The sequence below is a fragment of the Fonsecaea nubica genome (genome assembly GCF_001646965.1).
Source record: "Fonsecaea nubica strain CBS 269.64 chromosome Unknown Scaff27, whole genome shotgun sequence".
Classification (NCBI taxonomy): domain Eukaryota; kingdom Fungi; phylum Ascomycota; class Eurotiomycetes; order Chaetothyriales; family Herpotrichiellaceae; genus Fonsecaea; species Fonsecaea nubica.
Window position 1 is genome coordinate 261,251 of NW_019173700.1, and position 20,744 is coordinate 281,994.

The 20,744-nt window shown below is 52.1% G+C and overlaps 8 protein-coding genes across 8 annotated transcripts; 4 read left to right on the forward strand and 4 right to left on the reverse strand.

Annotated features, from left to right (window-relative positions):
• Positions 1-2,083: 2,083 nt before the first annotated feature.
• Positions 2,084-4,461, forward strand: AYO20_04969 (hypothetical protein; the record flags this gene model as incomplete). The annotated part of the gene is made up of 2 exons (XM_022643263.1): positions 2,084-4,301; positions 4,361-4,461. 2 exons carry the CDS (start codon positions 2,084-2,086, stop codon positions 4,459-4,461), a joined length of 2,319 nt encoding a protein of 772 aa, XP_022500831.1.
• Positions 4,462-6,438: 1,977 nt separating this feature from the next.
• Positions 6,439-8,278, forward strand: AYO20_04970 (alpha,alpha-trehalose-phosphate synthase; the record flags this gene model as incomplete). Its single annotated transcript, XM_022643264.1, has 4 exons — positions 6,439-6,745; positions 6,801-7,544; positions 7,604-7,943; positions 8,008-8,278. The coding sequence occupies 4 exons, from the start codon at positions 6,439-6,441 to the stop codon at positions 8,276-8,278; spliced, it is 1,662 nt and encodes a 553-aa protein (XP_022500832.1).
• Positions 8,279-8,995: 717 nt separating this feature from the next.
• Positions 8,996-10,066, reverse strand: AYO20_04971 (hypothetical protein; the record flags this gene model as incomplete). The annotated part of the gene is made up of 1 exon (XM_022643265.1): positions 8,996-10,066. One exon carries the CDS (start codon positions 10,064-10,066, stop codon positions 8,996-8,998), a length of 1,071 nt encoding a protein of 356 aa, XP_022500833.1.
• Positions 10,067-10,631: 565 nt separating this feature from the next.
• Positions 10,632-11,842, reverse strand: AYO20_04972 (hypothetical protein; the record flags this gene model as incomplete). Its single annotated transcript, XM_022643266.1, has 2 exons — positions 10,632-11,512; positions 11,563-11,842. 2 exons carry the CDS (start codon positions 11,840-11,842, stop codon positions 10,632-10,634), a joined length of 1,161 nt encoding a protein of 386 aa, XP_022500834.1.
• Positions 11,843-12,774: 932 nt separating this feature from the next.
• AYO20_04973 (hypothetical protein) lies at positions 12,775-14,165 on the reverse strand (the record flags this gene model as incomplete). Its single annotated transcript, XM_022643267.1, has 2 exons — positions 12,775-14,073; positions 14,121-14,165. The coding sequence occupies 2 exons, from the start codon at positions 14,163-14,165 to the stop codon at positions 12,775-12,777; spliced, it is 1,344 nt and encodes a 447-aa protein (XP_022500835.1).
• Positions 14,166-14,525: 360 nt separating this feature from the next.
• AYO20_04974 (hypothetical protein) lies at positions 14,526-15,527 on the forward strand (the record flags this gene model as incomplete). The annotated part of the gene is made up of 1 exon (XM_022643268.1): positions 14,526-15,527. One exon carries the CDS (start codon positions 14,526-14,528, stop codon positions 15,525-15,527), a length of 1,002 nt encoding a protein of 333 aa, XP_022500836.1.
• Positions 15,528-16,605: 1,078 nt separating this feature from the next.
• AYO20_04975 (hypothetical protein) lies at positions 16,606-19,063 on the reverse strand (the record flags this gene model as incomplete). The annotated part of the gene is made up of 2 exons (XM_022643269.1): positions 16,606-18,977; positions 19,045-19,063. 2 exons carry the CDS (start codon positions 19,061-19,063, stop codon positions 16,606-16,608), a joined length of 2,391 nt encoding a protein of 796 aa, XP_022500837.1.
• Positions 19,064-19,592: 529 nt separating this feature from the next.
• Positions 19,593-20,708, forward strand: AYO20_04976 (hypothetical protein; the record flags this gene model as incomplete). Its single annotated transcript, XM_022643270.1, has 1 exon — positions 19,593-20,708. One exon carries the CDS (start codon positions 19,593-19,595, stop codon positions 20,706-20,708), a length of 1,116 nt encoding a protein of 371 aa, XP_022500838.1.
• Between the last annotated feature and the right edge of the window lie 36 nt (positions 20,709-20,744).

The following is a 20,744-nucleotide window of genomic DNA, read 5'->3' on the forward strand; positions in this document are numbered from 1 at the left end:
CCTTCAGGAGCAGCAAGAGCCCAGTGGCTAGCCACAGGCGGTCTCAGAGCCTACACCGCTCTTCAAAGAGGAGCCTGCCCTCGTGCATGGTGTTCAGCTTGCGGTCCTTAATATGCCGTTGTCTCAAGTCACCGTGGACCAGGGGTTATACGTAAACTTGCACATGCCGCTGGAGACAGCGACGAGGCTGCCTTTTGAGAGAACATACAGGCAAGGGATGAATAATACAGATTTCTACAAGGGCAACTTGTGTGTGGACAGAGAGGCGCAGCACAGATCTCGCCCTCTCACAACCGAAGAGTTTGCACGGCAGACACGATGGGAAGAAAGGACTTGCCCTGGCCGGACTAGCAGTCAGCACCGTTGGCCGATGACATGCATTAGCGGTGAGCTTGTTTGTGGCATTGCGACATCTCTATGGTCAACCAGGGATACTCGTATTGTTGCGGTAAGACTTGGCTTGTGCTCTGCTCCAGTCCGCAGAAGGCTGGGGGCAAGCATTCCAGGTGTCTTTAACCCGGATCTTGCACGGTAGACCAGCGCTATAATGGGTAAAAGAGAGGAAGGGATGGTAAAATTGATGTTGGCTGTCGAGACGAGCAGCAAGACTACCGTCTGAGGAAGGCTGAGAGGGAGCGGGAGCAGGACACGGGCTATTCAGACTTCATTGCCGCGTCGTTGTGCCGTGTCAGCGGTTGAAGAGGCGAGACTGGGGGATGAAGGATGGCAAACAGGGCGCAGCCACCAAAGGTCCCAGCATATTGGAAATGCAATGATAACAAAACTGCAATTCTTCGTTGCTCGTTTCAGTAGTAAATACTGCATTCCTCTCCTGTCTCTCACTTCCTGATTTTCATCTTCTCTGCATGTTGCTCCTCCTTGAAAAGTATCGGTGTTCTGTAAGTACTGCACCGGAGTGAATCCACCGGCAACCCTGGTTTGAGCCCCGGAAAAATACGGGGCGGTCCTCGAGCTGCTACTGCTGCCAAGTGCCCACACACGGTCCTACTCAGTCCTCCTCGGTACCCAACTCCAAGTACCCGAGCACCAGTGACCGCCCAGTCAATACCTAAATAACGACCACCGCTGAGAGCCCACCTGACCAACCAACGAAGCATCACTTTTCTTAGGCTGGGGGGCGACGGCGGGGTTCCTCAACAAAAGATATCCGACGCCAAAGAACGGAATACAGCGTCCCCTGAATACCTGGTAAGTCTTCCCTCTCACACAATAATACTTCATCCTCACCTTCAAAACTGAAATGACCAACGAACTGACACAAAGACAGAGAGGGTATAGATAGTATCTCTCACAGCTGCTCGTACCTCCTCGCTTCTGCCCAGTATCGACATCCACGACAGCGGTTGGCTGAGCGGACGAACAAAGCTCTACCCCCCGATCTCCTTCACCGAACTCCGTTAGGCCTCGTTCAAGTCAACACAAATGGGGCTGTGATTCCACCAGAGCGCCATCTTCCCATCTTCCCTCGGCCTGACCAGCCAGTCACCACGCGTCGGCAAGTCGGGCCCAGTCTTATCCAGTCCAACGAGACTTATCGGTTGGTCGCTTTGAGGCCTCATCCTGCAGGCGACCTTTGGGACCTTTGGCTCTCTTTGGCTCACCTTGGGCTCTGTATGGCCCCTCACCACTCACCATTGACCAACTGAGTGTCTCCAAGCACCACACGGCGATCCCACGAACCACTAGCATCGCACAGACAAAAAACCCACCACCCACATCGCCCGCTGCTACTCTTCTCCCGCTCTCTCGTGTTACCCCCGCCCAATTCGACGATCCGCAAAACCCTGCATGCACTGCTCACCGCCTCTTCTTACTATCTCTCGCCATCGCACCTGACGCCCGCCTCTCAAGTCGAGCTCGTCTTGAGCGGTCACTTCCTGTAACTCTTGTCCTCATTCTCTTTCCTCTTTGCCTCTTTCTCTCGACAGCTCACTCCTGCTCTTGCTTCACGAGGCCCGAGAGCGAGAGCAACAATCGACCAGTCTATCCTCGAGACGCCTTGTCCTCCAGATCCCGCGTATCTTATCCTACGAGGCTGACTGTCTGACACATCTTGTCAACCATGGCGGGCAACGTCGCCCTGACCAGTGAAGATCTTGCCTATGACCTCGATTCCAGGAGCGCCTCGTTCTTCCGAAATCATGCCTGGTCTATACCAATGGACCAAGTAGCGGCCCCTCGGCCAGATCCAAGGAGGAACATTTCTCCCATTCAGACCAACAGCCATGGTCTGCGACAGACCACAATGGCCGAACATCCCATGATGGATACTTGGAGGTTCCAACAACAACAACACCAGCAGCACCATCAACAACCGCAGGCACAGCAGACTGCTATGGACTATGCCAATCCTCAGCAGCCGTACGATTTGCATTACGATGCCCAGTTTCACGGCATGTCTTTACACCATTCTCAGATGGCCATGTTGCCGGTGTCGCAGGCTCCGCTCGCTCCAGGCTTACCGCTCGAAGCCACCTATCTTCCCCTCGAATCCGGCATTGAGGGCATGCCTCAGAATTGGGCCGAACTCCAGAGCGAATTGATCAACTATACGACGACAGATGTCGGACTCGCCGTCTCACCGTATCATCAAATGACCAACTCTCCCACGGGCTCCCACCTCGAAGTCCTTTCGCAGCCCAGTTCCTGTGACGAACACGGGTGGACTATGGTTGAGCCCAGAACGTCCTTTGAGTCCTACGAGCGACAATTCTTCGTTGATCCTAACCAGACTGTGCACAATAGAACCTTGTCCGAATCGTCATACTCAGACCTAGAACAGCATAGCCATGGCGCACTGATGTCGAGTCTCGACTTGGGTGCCTCCCAGGCTGTGTATTCACCAACCACCCTGTCAGATAGCGACTTTGAATATCCCGGACATACTCACCGCCTGTCAATAGACCACAGCTCGGGCTCCATGAGCGTCAACCCTTCAGCCCTCGTGCGCCCCATTCCCATCCCCTCGGCCAAATCGTCCGCACCGTCGATACGATCCCCCGGATCCCAAGGCTCAGCCGGCTCTCCTGGCCGCAAACCTTCCCGAAAGAGCCCCATGGCCGCCAAGTCAACAGATAAGGTTATGAAAAAGTCATCACCTAGTGGCAAGGCAGAAGGAGAGAAACGAGTTGGCCGAAGAAAAGGACCGCTCCGGCCGGAGCAACGGAAACAAGCCAGTGAAATCCGGAAGTTGAGAGCCTGCCTGCGGTGTAAATTCTTGAAGAAGACCTGCGACAAAGGAGAACCTTGTGCTGGATGTCAACCGTCGCACGCTCGCCTGTGGCAAGTCCCTTGCACTCGCATCGATATCAAAGAGATTGGCTACTTTTTGAAGGACTGGAAGTTCGACTATGAGAGACACATTTCGCTCGGCTTCTCTGTGGGTAATATCAAGGGCTTTTCGGATACTGAGAAGACGCTATTCATCACCCATGGCTATGGTCATATGCTCCCCGTCACCGCTCGAGAAGTGTATGTCAGGGATGAGACATGTTTGAAGATGGACTGGATCGAGGCCAACTCATTCGCGCCCGATGGCTACGAAGTATCGACGGCCAAGCTCTCAGCTGGCATGGAAGGTATCTCGACGACCATGCTGAGTGACTACCTTGACCGACATATTGACGGCACTGGCACGTTTGAGAAATTTGTGGACGATTACTTTGAGGGAACACCCTTCCTCTCACAAATGCTCAAGACGGCTTACCGGTTCTACTTCAAAACCGGATCGAAGATCATCAAGAAGGCTTTGAAGTTGATGCTAGCCTACAATTTGACGCTGCACATTACCATGGTCGAAGGAGTGCCAAGCGAAGAGTCTTTCGTTGGTAAAATTGAAGAGCAGACGTCCAAATTCTTCGGCAAGACGATGGCTCCCGTCATGATCAACTTCCAAATTAAGTGTGCCATGGCTGATATGTGGCGCGAGCTGCACAAGGATGTGCTCGAAGAACTGTCCAGCCTATATTCGAGCGTGTACAGTGGAGACAAGCTCAAGAACTGGCCCACTATCTTTATCCTTGCATCAGTCTTGCTGGCAGTGTGGGAATGCATGCAATTTGACTGCCACTACCGTGTCCCCGATTCCGCGGCCGTGGAGAAGTTCTGCAACGACATGGAAACCACGCCCGTCGGTGTCGTGGTCGGCCTCTTCCAGGCCATCTCTCAAAAGCTCCCATCCTTCCTTGAATGGGATACTTCCAAGCACCATGCGCTCCTGGCATCCAACATGGATGTGTGCAACACGATGAGCGAAGTGCGAGAACATGTGACGAGATATGGTAAGGAGATTTCCATGCCCCTCTTTTGACCAAGTGCAAAGAACTAATGCGGTGTTTAGAAAACTACTTACGAGGTCGACCCAACGCACGGTTCGACCGCAAGGATTTTGATTCGTTGTCGAACAAATTCCTTGCCAAACTTGTGATCCGAGCGAACTAGGCATACGATGCATTTACGTCTTACGATGAGAAGGTCCTGTCATTGCAGATCTCACGAGGTATTCGACGTGTCTCACGATAGCATACATTGCTTCTTGATTTTGTTTTCACGTGTATCGGATGGACGACTGATGAACGACCATGGCGTTATGACGACGACGACGACGAACGCACTCATTAGCATGAATCTAGCCGTGATTTTTTTTTTTGCCCCGCATATATACATACTTTTTTTTGTCTGGAGGGCTCGGTTGAGGGTAGCGGGGATGGGATGGAGCACCACAGCCGCAGGGGAAAGCAGTGAGATTTCTTTTGAAAGCATGAAAAAGGATGGCGCTGTGCTTGCGACAAGCGTTTCCTAACAGATCCTGCACCATCTTGGCCAGATGTCTATACTTGGCGAGGTTAGCGGCTCTGAATGCACCATTTCAGAAATTATATAGACGTCAAAAGGATAAAAAAAAACAACTTGAAGGAAGAAAGAGAAGGCTTCTCACGGCAAACTGTCGGGCAATTGTCACTGGCATGGTCATGTTTTGTTGACGGAGTGGTGGGAGGGTGTGTCTTTCTTGATGTAACGGGAAGGACAAGGGACGGCGATGGCGATGAGGATGGGGTGTATGCGATACATGGAGAGCGTGTCTGTCAACCATGAAATGTCGAGTCACTATCACTATCACTATCAATCACTCGCAAATCGAGATGTCATTGAATAGTCGAGCAGCGAAAAAAAGGCCATTCAGATCATTTCCACTTTCCTAGCTTGCCAGTACCGAGTACAAGTAACTTCCGTGTAATACAGTAGGCGAGGACGGGGATGACAGATGGACGATCCCGGTTCCAATGGAGCACGCGGTGATGGCGGCCATGGAAACGGGAGGCACCGAAGACCTGGCACAGGCACCACAGGCAGGGAAGGCATTCCTGATTGAGTAGTGGTGGCTAAGATATTGAAGAATTAGTGGAACATTCTGTGGGCGTGGGCAGTACCTACAATGCCTAAATCGTACGAAGTGCCTGAGGAAGGTGTAGGTTCGACTGTGCCACTGTGGCTTCCGCTACACAGTGCCCACTATTATTCACTGCCAAACTGCCCACTTTTGCCCCGGAACCCTGATCCGAAAGCCGCACTGACGTACTACTACAAGAACAGTAGGTAAATTACTTGTTTCTTGTTCCTGTCGGTATTATTATTATCAACACCAAATGAAATCAAACGAGCCTGGGTACCTCATTGCGAAACCCAAGAAAGCGCCAGAAACATCCCCATCTTCGTCCCCATCGAATTTTTCCTTCTCCCGAAGATGAGCCTCAATTGACCGGACCGTGTCCATCACACCCTCTCACATGCCTCTTGTGTCACTTGGCCCTCCTTATTGACCCTCGCACCTCGACAACAACTTCAACTCCTTGACCTCTCCAGAACTTCTCCTAGTCGGCAAATAAACATCAAGACGCCGTTACAGATCTTCACACCACGCCACCCAGCACCGATTCTCGTGGAACTCAGAAGTGACGCTTGGGAAGTGACGAACAGCCGACGTTACTAGCGAATACGGATCACGCCTTCCTCAATTCATCTGTTTGCACCTGCATCTTGATTGCGTTTTGACTGGCTTGTCAGAAAGCATTGGGCATTGGGCAGGAATTCATCCTCCCAGCACCAAACAAACTTATTGCAATCCATCCACTTATCAAGTTGACATCTCTGCCTTTACAGTCACCTCAACTTCTTTTCCACCTCTCCAGTCTGCAACAACACCAGATCACACACCAAGGCTGCTGAGGTCATTTTACAACTCCCACCAATACCCCACCGTCACCCGTTCACCCACCCGCACTCTCACCTGGCTTCGTACCTTGACCCTTCCCTCACATCCTCCATCTGATCATCTTCCGAACTCGTTTTGAGTCAGCTCTGACAAGTCAAAACATTGAGGGGCTTCTGCGGCAACCTGGACAAATTCTGTTTGCAGACATGCCATCCGTCACTGACAGCCCTCCCAAGGTGGAATCACGACTTCTCCTGGTCTCCAACCGTCTTCCAATCACCATCAAGCGCTCCCCCGAAGGGAAATATGATTTCTCCATGTCTTCAGGAGGTCTTGTCACTGGTCTCAGTGGCTTAGCCAAGAGCACCAAGTTTCAGTGGTATGGCTGGCCAGGACTGGAAGTCCCTGAAGACGAGGCTGGCGGCGTGGTCAAGCGACTGAAGGATGAGTTCGATGCTATTCCCGTGTTCGTGGACGACGAGCTGGCTGATCGCCACTACAATGGATTTTCAAGTACAGCTCCCCATAGTCCTCGTTACTAACGACAAGTCCAGCTAACAAACTCTAGATTCTATCATGTGGCCGCTCTTCCACTACCATCCTGGTGAAATCACATTCGATGAGTCGGCTTGGAATGCTTACTCAGAAGTCAACCGTCTCTTCGCTCGGGCCATTGCCAAAGAAGTCGAGGATGGCGATCTTGTCTGGGTCCATGACTACCACCTGATGCTCTTACCCCAGATGCTCCGCGAAGAGATCGGGTCCACCAAATCCAACGTCAAGATTGGCTTCTTCCTACATACCCCCTTCCCATCGAGTGAGATATACAGGATTCTGCCCGTGCGAAATGAAATCCTGTTGGGGGTTCTACACTGTGATCTGATTGGCTTCCACACCTACGACTACGCTCGACACTTCCTTAGCAGCTGTTCGCGAATCTTGAACCTCACCACCACGCCCAACGGGGTCGAATTTGAGGGCAAAGTTGTCACAGTCGGTGCTTTCCCGATTGGCATCGATCCGGAGAAGTTCACCGAAGGCCTGAAGAAAGAGAAGGTTCAAAAGCGCATTGCTGTGCTGGAGGAAAAGTTCAAGGGCGTCAAGTTGATTGTTGGTGTAGATCGGCTCGACTACATCAAGGGTGTTCCCCAGAAACTTCACGCCCTCGAAGTTTTCCTTACAGACCACCCCGAATGGATTGGCAAGGTGGTTTTAGTCCAAGTCGCCGTGCCCAGCAGACAGGACGTTGAGGAGTATCAGAATCTCCGGGCAGTCGTCAACGAGTTGGTGGGACGCATCAATGGAAAATTCGGTAAGTTGTTTCCAAGTCTATCCAGGTACACCTAGAGTCGGGCTTGCTGACCACCCCAGGCACGGTCGAGTTCATGCCCATCCACTTCATGCACAAATCTGTCAACTTCGACGAGCTTATCGCCCTTTATGCCGTCTCAGATGTTTGTCTTGTCTCCTCGACACGAGACGGCATGAACCTGGTATCATTTGAGTACATAGCCTCTCAGGAACAGCGCAAAGGCGTTCTGATACTCTCGGAATTTGCCGGTGCCGCACAGAGCTTGAACGGGAGTATCTTGGTGAACCCCTGGAACACCGAGGAACTGGCAAGTGCCATACAGGAGGCGGTAACCATGAGTCCAGAACACCGTGCTATTAACTATGCCAAGCTCCACAAATATGTCTTCAAGTACACCAGGTGAGTTCTTCCACAGTCTTGTATCCAGTCGTTGCTCGTCAGCTTGTCTAACGAAAGTTTGAAGTGCTTTCTGGGGTCAATCTTTCGTCGCCGAATTAACCAGAATATCCGCCCAAGGAGAGAAGAAGTTGAAGTTACGGCGAGCATCCCTGATAAAATCGCCGTCTCAACAACCGCCTTCGGAGAACAGAGATGGGGAGTCACAGTCGAAGCCAGCATCTCAACCGTCCCAGGCAGCCACGAAAGCAGACGTCGAAATCGATGGCCAGCCAGCATCGAGAGGTGATGTCGCGGCTGCTGATGGAATCTCAAAAGAAAAGTCGGCGACGATATGATATGAAGGGATGAAGCTCGATAATGTGTGGCAACGAAAGGATACGAGGTCATGTGGTAGAGCTCTAACGTGAGCTTTTCCCGTTGCACTAATTACAGTCATGCGGTAGTACTTTAGACAAAGGGCCAAAGCAACACAGAAAGACAGGGCAAGGCGCTGAGGGAACCATAGACAGGAAATGAATTCATCCATTGTTGCGAGTATCTCGATAGTACCTGGGCGATCGAGTCTTGTCGTGGCTTGACACATGAATAGACATTGCATTCGCTTTCTGATCAGCTGCCACAGTAGTACATCCTCTGTCTATATGTACAGTGCATAGTCTTTTGACTGTTTACCGAGTAGCCACAAGTTGATCCATCCCCTCTCGACCCGTATAGTCGGAAAAGAGAAGAGTTCGGCTGACCAGCTATGCGTGCCTTTCATCCAGCCAGCCTTTTTCCTTTTTTCTGTGCTCCTTGAAAATTTGATATTGTCACATTGTAAGTAAGTAAATGTATGTGTTTAAGTGTCTTGGATATTTGATCTTGAAACGGATGGATTGATTGATTGATTGATTGATTTGGCCCCAATCAACATTAGCCATATACATGTGCAGAAGTAGTAGTGGTAGCAGGGTACAGTGTACAGTGTCTGGTTTCGCTCGTGCTGCAGTGGCCGCTTCGTTCGTCCCTTTTTCGGTGGTCGGTTAAACCCGTGCTTCTCTCGACCTCCCTTTTTACGAGACCCGTTCTCCCTCCACGACGTTGGCGCTTTGGTTTGCTTTCGGCTGGTTCTTCTTGCTGTTGCCGCTGGCCTTTGCATTCCTCCTCCCCTTCTGCCTCACCGCCAACTTCTTGGTCTCGCCCTCGGTGCCGGCCCACCTGCCCTTCTCGCTGCCCACGACCCTGGACTGTCTCTGAGCGACGGGCACGCCAAAGGGGCTGAGGACCTCGCGGACAATGTACCGCACGCCCTGCTCCTTGACCATGCCGTTGCGGTCGCGCGGCCGGTGCCTCTTGACGACGACCTGGCCGCGGCGGTCTCTCTGCTGCCGCATCGAGGGCGGGAACGCGCCGAACCGCACCACGTCGCCCTCGAGGAGCAGGTCGTGCGGGTCGTGCACCAGGCTGTGCGTCGGCCGCGTAAAGTGTTTCTGGAAGTGCGCGTGCCACACCTGTATGTGCCGCGTCACCCGCACCGTCTTTTGCATCGTCCCAACCCGCGTCACCGTCCCTACCAACGTGGGCGAGGTGGATAGGAACTCTGCGTCCGCGTCGGGGATCTCGTGTGAGGTGGATGATGATGATGATGAGGAGGAGGAGGAGGAGGACGAGGAGGAGTAAATCAGCGACGGGTCCCAGGATGAAGACGACGGTGCGGGCGGCGATGATTGTGGTATTTGTGTTTGTGATGAGCTCTGAGGGATGGAGGAGGTAGACGATCTTTTCAGGTCGGCATCCGTCGACGCTCGTGAGAGGATGCTCGGGGCAACGGTCGCTCCGTCATCGCTGGCTTTGCCCAGTATCGAGGCGTCGAGTCCCTCCGAGGATGATGGCGGGACATCAGTGACAGGCTGTGCCTGGTGCTTCAGATATGTCGATGAGAATGCTCGGTGTTGCTGCACGGAGACTCGACGACATCGTGATAAACCGCGAGTGACTCCTCCTCGACGAGCAACTAGTGACGGCGACGACGTGAGAGCGGCCGAATGTGCAGACGACTGCGACGACGACGCTAGTGTCCTCGCCCGACTAGCACAGGCAGAGGCACGCCGCGCGAGCACCGTCGCGGAAGAGGAGCAGTTCATGATATGAACGATCCGCGGTTTACACAGAACACACTTTTCAGTTGGTGTCAATGAACCCACGCGAGCAGGGGAAAGGGAAGCCCCCAAACGTAATGGAATCGCTTGCAGGATCGGAGAGCAGGTCGTAAAGTAATGCTGATCGAATTGTGCGCCGTAGAAAGGATGGGGAACAGAGAGCTCCGTCGATGCGCTGTCGACTTGATGTCCAAAATTTTAGGGTGCATTGAATTCGGAATCGGAGAAGTTGGTGGAGAGCTCCTTGGACCCAAAGGGCCCGGCGTACCAGCTACCTAGCTTCAGCCTCGCCAGCCTCAGCCTCAGCCTCGTCTTCGTACTACTTAATTACGATCCTCCGTACAGTACCAGCGCGTCCTTGATCGTGGAAACAAAATACTAGGCACCAAGTCACAATTACTGGGTGTTATCCTCAATGGCTAATCCTACAGTGGTTGCTTTTTGGCTCTCAACGGAGCCTTACCCATCGGCCGTCTAACCGCTGCTTTGATGTCTTGAAAACGCCACGCCATCCCCCGTGTCGTTCTCACACTTTCGTGATGGATGATGACTATGCCGCCCAAACGTCCTTGCCGACGCCCTCTATCCAGTGGCCCAATTCATTGACATTGCTGTCCCACTCCTTCAGTCGCTGCCTCATGCCCTCAATTTGATTCCGTTCCAGTACTTTAGGCTGTACCCAATTGATCCTCGCAATCTGCGCGACCTGGTCAATCTTGCCTCGCAAAAGCCCCAAGCTGAGCGCCTTCATGATCAGATGCTCAATTTCATCGGGCTTCACATTTGTCTCTTGGCTGATGGTCTTGAATGTCATGGCACGGTCGTGCGGTGGTCGCTTAAACACCAGCTCCGTCAACGCAGCCAAGTTGATCTTCTGCCAGAGGAACAATCGATGCGAGTCGAGGATGGGATCCTTGCTGAGGTTATTGGACATCCGATCGAATGTAGCGAGATCTCCTCGGTTGAAGGCGAAGAGGAGGTCCCGCAGCCATGATTGAGCATGCGGAGGTTTCAGAACGTCAAGGATGGGATGCAGTAGCAGCTCCCCGAAGTTGTAGATCTGGTCCGACACCAGTGCGGCGATGGCCAGATTGTATGCTCTATGCTGTCGTTGCTCGGTGTTCAATTCCGTCTCATCTATGCATGCGAGATACAATAATGAGTTTCTGTAGTAGGATGTGTAGTCGTTCGCAGCTTGGAAATAGTCGGCGTTGACTCGGTAGAAGGCCGCGTGGACAACAGTTTCCACAAAATCGAACTGGTCCAAAGTCTTTTGCGCCTTCTCTAGTTGTTCCTTTGCTTTTGCCGCCTCTCCTAATCTCAGGTAAACACTGGCCAGCTCGGTGATCGTGTAGACGTGGGCTTCTTCGGAATCTGGTTTGGCAACTCGATCGGCGAGAGTTTTGAGAAATTGACTCCGCTCTGTGTCATCTGTTGGAAAATCAGCTTTTTGTTCCCAGTGCGAGAGTTCTAGGACTTACCCTTGATTTGCGCCGAGGCGCTCAGTGCCAACTTGACAAGTTTGAGCTGATTGATCTTGTCTGCGAAACTGATGATAAATGTATTGTAGATGGGTAATCTCTGAGAAGTGCTCTCTGGGTTCGAGAAGTACTCCAGGAGAGTATCCGTCAGTTGATGCCATAGCTTACGTTCCCAGAGGTCTTCGAATGTGAGGAAGAGGTGTTGAAGTTCCGTGGGTGCTTCATCTCGTTGTTCTGCGAGGAAATTGGAGATGGCCTCTGGATCGTTGTGTTTAGACATGGCGGTACTGAAGTGGAAGGAAGAAAGAGAGGTGTCGAATGAGAACCGTCTTCCGGAGTGTGTGAACGTGAGAAAAGACGGGGGAGATGGAAAGACTGTATATGCAAATGGCGGGTTGTGTATGCAGATGCTTTGAGCGGCGGTCGCAGGCAATCGACAGGCGCGTCAACCCTTCCCCAAGGTCACGTGGTCAGCCTCGCTGGCAGAATGCAACCCGCAGAATACGAAATAGCCTTAATGGCCATCTATTCTATCCTTTCGAAAGATCGACCATCGCCATCGCCTTCGAATAACCTCATCAAATGCCTCATGCAGAGCGCCAAAGTGGTAAGACCCTGTATACTAAACTCACTTAATAGTGATACTCATCCTACGGCTCAGAGGATTCTCTTCCGTTTTGGACATCACCAACAATCCTCAGTCTGGATCTTGATTCACCTTCGTTTCTGAACGGCAAGATTGTCCATTTTGCTGCTCCTTCTCGTTGCACCTAGACATACATATCCAACAGCTGCTGGTGAAACCCATCGAGGACAGGACACCAACGTCGAGCCATGTGCAAGAGCGCCGAGCGATTTTGAACTCGCCACGTCGGACAGACTCAGATGAAATTCAGCAGAAGTGGTCATTTAGCGCCGGTGGCAGGACCTAAGAGCTGGTCGCCGAGTAGAATTTCTAGCCTTACCTTTTCTGCCCAACGTATAGGAGGAAGAATTGACCATGGCGTCTCTTATACCTTTCGATGGGCCCAACAATAAGTAGAAGAATCTTCACCTCTGCCTGCTGCTAGATGTCTGGCCGTCTTACCGCTTCAAAAAAAAAAAAGCACTGTGAGCGCAACTGCGAATACTTGTCACCGCGAAAGCCGCCCCATGACAGACAAACTTCCCTATCCAGAGTGGTGCGCAACTCAAGTAGTCTTGTATGCCTCCTCAATCCAAATACGGGGCCAGGTATCTGTTTAGATCAAACCAGAACAGTCCAGGTTTCTCATCCACTGTTCGCCAGAAAGTCGTCATGATTGACTTCAACCGGACCTGGTACGTAAATGGGAGATCTTGGAACAGGGTGACCTTGTCCAGAACATTCTGGCGTTTCGCTGGATCGCGAACTTCGAAAGCTGCCACGAGAAGGGCAAAATCCATTGACACGACCGTCCGGTTGACGAGACTAGAGATCGAGTCAAACTGATCGAGGATCATGTCGGACAGGGCTTCGGAGCGGTTCATACATGTGCCAAAGGGATGTCGGAGTCGATGAGCAATCAACAATAGGCTCTGACGAAAGATGTGTGCCTGTGAAAGCATATGCGCCACCTCACCCTGAGAATATCGGCTCAAGAAGTCCGTTGGGTACGTGGGTCGCCAGCTAGATATCTTGGCTTCCAGAGACTGGAGTTGCATCAACAAGCTCTGATGGCTGTCTTCGTCGGGATGGCAAAGCTTGGTGGATAGGAGGCAAAGGTCGTAGCCGTAGGAGAGCAGTGGTGCTGACAATCCTAGATAGCGGTTTATCAAGCCTTCTGCGCGGTTTCGGAATCGAAAACTAGGCACCTGATGCCGAAACAGACACCCCTCGAGTTCAATATGAAGTATGCAGATCAGGAACGCGAGGTCATCGTGGTCAATCTCTGCCTGGCCACCATTGAGAGACTCCAGCGCAGGGAGCGTGTATCTGCAGAGGCGGAAGGCGCTGCCACCAACCACGAAGATGTTGAAGGTCGAAACAGCCAAGGCGAGGCTCAAATAGAGAGACCTATCTTGTGAACTGGAGATCTGAAAGGACCGAAACGTGCTGAGACCTGAGGTGGCTTTGTGATAATAGTAGGTCACATTGAGACGCGTTGCACCTGGAGCTGGATTGTCTGTGCAGATGCCAGCGCATGCCAGAAAAGCATCTTTAAGCAACGGCATGGCAGCATAGAGTCGCGAGGCGATGGCACGAAAATGCTCGTCTTCAAACGTCGGGCCCAGAACGAACCGGGCGAAGAATCTGTCCTTGTCCAATATAACCTCCAGAGACTGTTTCTCGGAGGGTGTCAAGCTGTGAAAGGCAGACAAGTCTCGTGGCACAGCCTGGAGTCGACATTGGACATTTGGCTCGGAATCAGGCCCATTGAAGGCGTTCTTGGGACAGGCAATGGGACTCAAAGATATCGGATCCTGCTGCTCAATTGCTGATGTCGATGCAGACGCCTTCCGCGGTAGAGGTTTGCGGCCAGGTCGATTCAACTTTCTGCGGGTTTCGCAGACACGCCCTAGTCTCAAGCATCTCTCACAGACGGGGGAGCCATTCCAACGGCGACAACATTCCTTGATTGCATGGCAGCGGTCACAGGCCCGTTGCTGTTTGTGGTTGACTTTCATCTATGATCCCTCCCTATCGTCGAAGATATCGTGGTGGTGTATGAGGTACTCGTGTTATCAGCGAAAAGTAAGTATGATATGAAGTACTGATCGACATAGCAGCATAGATGGACCGAGGACGTTGATGGGGTCCCCACGCCCCGCAGCCTCGCGATTCTCACATGCACCAAGTACCTAAACCAGGCTGCGCTCCAGGGAGGTTAGCCGGCGCTAATAATACAAGTGTTGATTTCACCACCATCACCGCCTTCCACCTCATTGACAGACTGCAACATGTAGTAGAGCGCGTCGTCGTTGGTGCCCGCCTGAGCTGCATTATGGCTACCATTGCCCCGTCCCGTAGCGACTCTCCAGCCAATACCATTCAGAGAATAACATCTCCCTCGATTCCCAGCCCAGGTGGGACACCTTCATCTTCAGTTCGTCCGTCTATCGATCTCGCCAGGAACAATGCATCCTCTCCCTCTCCCTCATTACAGCAGACTGCCACTCTTGCAGCCCCTCCGTCAAGCACACAAAGACGCAATCGTGCAGCCCTCCGGGACTACTACAATCTCAAATCCAAAGCAGCTTCTCAAGAGCGTCGAGATGTAAGCCGCAGTGCAAGTATAACCTCCGCGACCTCCGACTCCACGATAGCTACCACCTCCACTGCCATTCCGGAGACAACCTCATCCCTCACAGCACACTTGGATGACCCGTCCTTCGATGCCGAGACATTCGTCTCCGACCTCTTAAAAACTGCCAGTCTGCGTGATATCCTGAAAACTGAGAGTGCGCTGGTCAGTGAAATCAGGACGCTCGATGGCGAGCGCAAGGCACTAGTTTACGATAATTACAGCAAGCTGATCAAGGCAGTCGGGACGATTGCGGAGATGCAGAAAGGGATGCACAAGGACAAAGAACATGACATGAGGGCAAATGTGCTGGCCAGACAGAAGGGTGAGCAAAGCTCGGGCCTTGACGATGTGGCATTGCTGGGCGAGAAGTTAGATGTGTTGTTGAAAGTTGTAAAAGATATTAGTCCAAGTGTACCGGACGGAGAAAGGACGACACAAATTACCGAGGCCAGGCGGAAGAGAACACAAAGGGATATCGTTAGGTGGGCTTTAGATGGCCCCACACGGTTGCAACAAATGATTGACCGGGAAGAAAGTGAAGAGGCTGAACGAGAATATGTCGCTATCACCGACGTGTTGGACACCTGGAACGGCGTCGGTGGTGTCGAGGAGCTGCGAGCGAAATGTGCGAAGGTCATGCAGACCGCAAAGGAGGGAACGAGTCCGAGTGAGCAAGGAGACTCAGGCGACTCAGGGTGAACGAGCTCCGTGACTATCATTCCCAGTCCATTTGGCGATATCGTCTCTTCCCAAAGCACCTGCTGCTCGGTACCGAACCTCCGAAACCCCGAGAAAACCTCATCCTCGGACTGGGCACACTGTGTCTATCATTACCACCACACTGGACACGGGATCACCCTCACTTATTCCCGAGACCGAATATAAGAATGACTGGTCATTCACCGACAACAACGCAAGTTGCTACCTAGAGACGACGGGCCTGGATATAGAAATCCAAGCAGAGCCAGAGGACGAGCACGGTCAACAAAATGGCAGCCTACAGCAAAGAAAGGTCCATTGATATCGACACTGCCTCCGCGAACATCGACTTCCGTCTTGATGAAGTATTTCGAGGGAACTTCTGTCAAGTCCACACGCATGACTATCGATTGGACCGAAGCGCGCAAGTGCACTGTCCCTTCATCCTACTAGCTGGGTGAAAGGATACCGAGTTCCAGCCCAGCGACACGCAGGAAACCCGACCTCGAGGTGGAACATGGTTCAACAAAGCCAGCGACCGCAGTGGATACCACGGAATCTGTGCATTTGCAGAATTCTGTATTTGTCGCTCTCTCAGGAAGCTGTGTATCTATATACGCTATCTACTGCGTCTGCTGTCGAGGATCACAAGCTCGCACGCAGCGTATGTGCATACAAAGGGCAAATAGACCGGGAACCAGAGAGACAGACAGGCAGACAGGCATACTCATGTATAATACTTAAAAAGGGATATTCGACTACGTTATGGGTTCGAAGTCAGCTAGACAAAACAGGAATGATGATCCACCAACTAAATCAAAGACGAATCTCTCCCATCTACCCGCTATCCGAATTCCGCACCTTGTGCATGGGAAAAGGGGGGTATCAACCGACAGAGATCACGATTCGAGGCCTGGGAAGAAGAAAAAACGTAGAAAGAGAATCTTCCATCACAAAGAGCCCACCATGTCGACCTTGTCCAACTCGGTAACATAGACCATTGCACCCCGGAAATTGCTCGCATACTGCAAAACTCCTCATCAGACTCTCGGCCATGCCGCTCCCAGTTCCCAGTGCTTTAATAAGGACTGTTCACAATCTCATCCCGCAAATGACTCTGCCTCCCACTTCTCCGCGGTGTCATCCCTGCCCCAGATATTCTCGCTGCCGGGCCCATGATGCTTTCCCTGGTAGGTCTCTTGAAGCTCTTGCGACTCACCATATCTACTTCATTAGGTAGTGCCAAGATAACATTCTTATCACTACCAAACTCGAAATTGTCGGCCATAACTTCCGCAGCATAGCGCTTGATCTGGTAAGGGTCTCGCTTCCCCTCGAGGACTTTCTTAAGGGTCCAGGTGACTAGGAATGGACCAGTGGAGGTAATGATGCTGGTTTCCTGGCTGTCGAGCCCGGTGTTGAAGTGGGCCCGCGTGAATGAGATCGGTTGGCCTGTTTCATGCTGGAATTGTGCAGCATGATTGGGGTTCAGGCAGAGGCGGCGGGGCTGAGGTTTCGAGTCCTTTGCGAAGGGTTTCTCGAAACCTAGTTTGCCTTCGTTTTTGCCGTCCTTCTGTAGGTTGTCTATCAAAATGAGGTAGGTTTTGCAGGTCCCAAGGATCCAGCGACCATCGGCACTGACGTCGAGGCCGATAATTGCTTCGCCTAGAGCTGGAATCTGTGTTTTGGCATTGATTCCGAGACGGTCGTACAGTCGGACATCACCCTTGTTGGACGCCAGCGCAATATAACCCTTTTCAGTCGTGGCGGCTGCAGAAAAGTCGTTTTTAGAAAGGTATTGCTTGAGCTGTGCTTCGACCAATTTGTTGCCAGAGACACGGGGATCGATACGGAAGAGGGCATTCTTGCTGTGACCAATGAACGATTGTGCAGCCGTCCGTTGAGAGAATTTCGTTTCTGGGGCAAAATTGCTTACGGCAATGTCGTCGTGAATTTTCCATTCATCCACAACCTTGCCATACTCGAGATCCATGCGATAGAGTGAGTGGGGGTTGTTGGGGTCTTGTAGCACCATGTTCTGATCCTCCTGGTGCAGCATGACCTTGGTCGGAGAGAAAAGTTTGCCCTTGGGAGTCTCAACCTTGGATATGTTTGTAGTGAATTCCAGATGCTTGTTGGGCAGATGCTTGAAGACACCAATCTTAGAGCCGCGAATGACAAAGGATCGATCGTTTTTAGTGCCAACAGCGAGCTGGGAGTTGACATTTCCGTCTTTGTCGTCCAGATCAACATCATCCTCCGACTCATCTTCGTCATAGTGCTCGCTTCGCGGGGCGTCTCCTTCTTCCTCTTCGTCCTCTTCTTCTTCGTCGACTTCCTCCTCCCCTTCATTCGCATCATTCATAGTCAAATCATTGAAAGCTTCCAGTACGTATTCGCGTTCCTGGTCCTTCACTTTGGACCACTTTGTCTCATTCAGTTGCTCCCACAAAGCCTGCATGACACCCTCTTGGAAATTTTCCAGAACGGCCTGATCCTTGAACCGTAGCAACCAAGAATAGGCAGACCCATCATCGGTGTAGTGGTTGAAAATTGCAGACAGATAGTCGAAGTTGAAGACTGGATTGATATCAGGGACGATGGCTTGGCCTAACCATTCCCGACCGGTAGAGCTGGTTATTTGAAGCCAGTATTGCCAGCCCCCAAGATCTGTCACAACAGCCACCACGGATGGATCTTGAAGGACAAAAGTCCCTGTTGGGAAGTCAAAGAGGTGAAGCTCTCCGATCTGCTTGGTAAGGACTTCTCCTGATCGTGGAGCGGATTTTGCAGGGGGTGCCTGCGTAGGGCCAGCATCTCTTGTCTTGGTTTGGTTTGATTTGGTCGGCGTTCTGACGTCCTTCGCCATGTTCTGCGCTGCTTCTTTGGATGTTGGTTTGGGGTCGAGCGCAGGTATTGAGCTCGCGGCTGGTATAGCGTCGTCTGAGTCAAAGTAGAACCCTTGCAGTTCAGCGTCTGTAGCCTTCTGAGCAGATCTTCGGTATTTCCTCTCGAATTGGCAATCGATTGCGGCTAGCAGAAAAGTCTGGATCTTTTCTTCTTGGACTGAAGAGTCACAAACAAATTCGTAGAGGTCTCCGGGGTCGCCGCTCAGGTCGCGCCAGGCTAAGACTGTTTCGCCAGCTGACCGCTTTTCCGACCTGAAATGGAGACTCTGGTCCAGGAGAAAAGTCTTCTCGTCCTTGTCTAAACCTTCAGCGCCCGCCTCGTCGTCGTCCTCAGCAAGTTCTTCTTCCCCCTCCTCGTACGCTCGCTGGACAACAAGCTGGTATTGATATTCTTGTCCCGTGCGCCTGATGGTGGCAACAGCGTCTTTGTAGATGAGTTCAGAGTAGCCTTTTGGGGAAAGAGGGCGGACGAGGTAGAGTTGGCCTTGGGGGATTTCCGTAATAACCTCTTTGGAGCTGTCTCCAAAGAGATACTTGCTAACTGCAGAAGTATGTTTGTTAGCTTCTAGATGTGCAAGTTGTAGACAACAGGCAGGGAGTTAACTTACCGTTTTTAATCATAAACATGATGGCGGGGTTTGCCTCAAAGCTGCGACGAGCCGAATGGGACTTTAACCCCTGCGCGACCGGGCTAGAAGGAATGTGAGGGTGGACCGCGGTGAGATCTGGTTATTGCAGGGTTCAAGAGGACAGACAACTGGGTTTCGAGGTATTCAGTCCATCGCCGTTATTGCAGGACACAAAGGTTGGAAGATAAACAATTCGCAGGCCCAGGCAAAGTTTAGGGTGAGGTGAAGGCGAGGTGTGCCCCATGACGCAACAGTCCTAGGGACTTGCTAGGCAACTGCGGACCCCCATCAAGGCACAGGCCAAAGTTTCGGGACCAAGCGACTAAACAAGCACTACTTAAAACTCAGCCTGATGGTGGGAGAGGCGAGGCTGAAACGGACCCTTCAATGTCACGTCACGCCAGGCCACTCTACCTGTGATCTTTCTCCCTACTTTGTTTCTTTCGAAAAGTCAACAAGCCGCGTCGTGCACCCACCACTTTCACACTCAGTCTTTCAGATTCCCTACCTGGGCTATTAGCTTGCTCATGGCATCAAAGGAAACTTCAAACCCAGAAAGACGAGATTCCTCCTCTCAACGCAGTAATGCACGGCCGACTCTGGCCGACAATCCTCACCATCCCAATTCAGCCGCATATCTAGCATATCCAGTCAAACACGTTGTCTCCAGCCTCTATCGCCGTATGACCGAACCTCCCGAAAACCCTGTCAATAGACTCCTCGATGCGCCCACCATCTCGACCTCCTCCTCAGGCGTGTATACTCCTCCAAGACGAACAGCGTCTCCCTTCCAACCCCCGCCCCTCACCCCCCTCGAACTGCGGCATCCATTATCCCAGAAAGCCGCGGGCTCGTTGCTCTTGACCCGCTCACTCGCCGAAGAAATTCGACTTTTACTCCCTCCAAGACTTCAACTCATTGATCACTGGACGTTGGCATATTCACTTGAGGCTCATGGATCCTCGTTGGCGACCTTGTACGAACACTGCGCCCACGTATCGACCTACACTCAGCGCTCAGGATATGTCCTAGTAGTAAGAGACGGATCGGCATCAGCAACAAATGGATCTGTCTTTGGTGCGTATCTCTCGGACGTACCCAAACCATCTCTTCATTACTTTGGTACCGGCGAATGTTTCCTCTGGCGAGCAAGCATATTGCCCGCGTTGCGCGACCTGTCTACAAACCTGCACCCTGGTTCGGAGCCCGCCTCCCAAGATTTGCTAGAGTTGGCTGGACTGCCACCGCCCCCCAGTGCCGATACCACCAACCTGCAGCGATTCACTACGATTCGAGGGGAGCGTCGGACACCCTCGACGTCGACCACCTCATTACCACAACCTTCCAACACCAAGGAACCATCCTCACACCTACAATCAGCTCCTGATCGTTCAGGTGCGTCAACACCCGACCGAATCAGGTTTAAAGCATTTCCTTACAGTGGCGTGAACGATTTCCTGATGTATTGTGAATCGGGATATTTCTCCATCGGTGGTGGGGATGGGCACTATGGCCTGTGGTTGGACGACGACTTGAATAGTGGCATCAGCGAATCATGTCCTACGTTTGGTAACGAACCACTAAGCGAAGAAGGCCGACGATTTGAAGTCCTCGGCGTAGAGGTGTGGTACGTTGGTGCATGACACCTGGTCTTTCGGTGGCGAATCAGACCGGTGCTC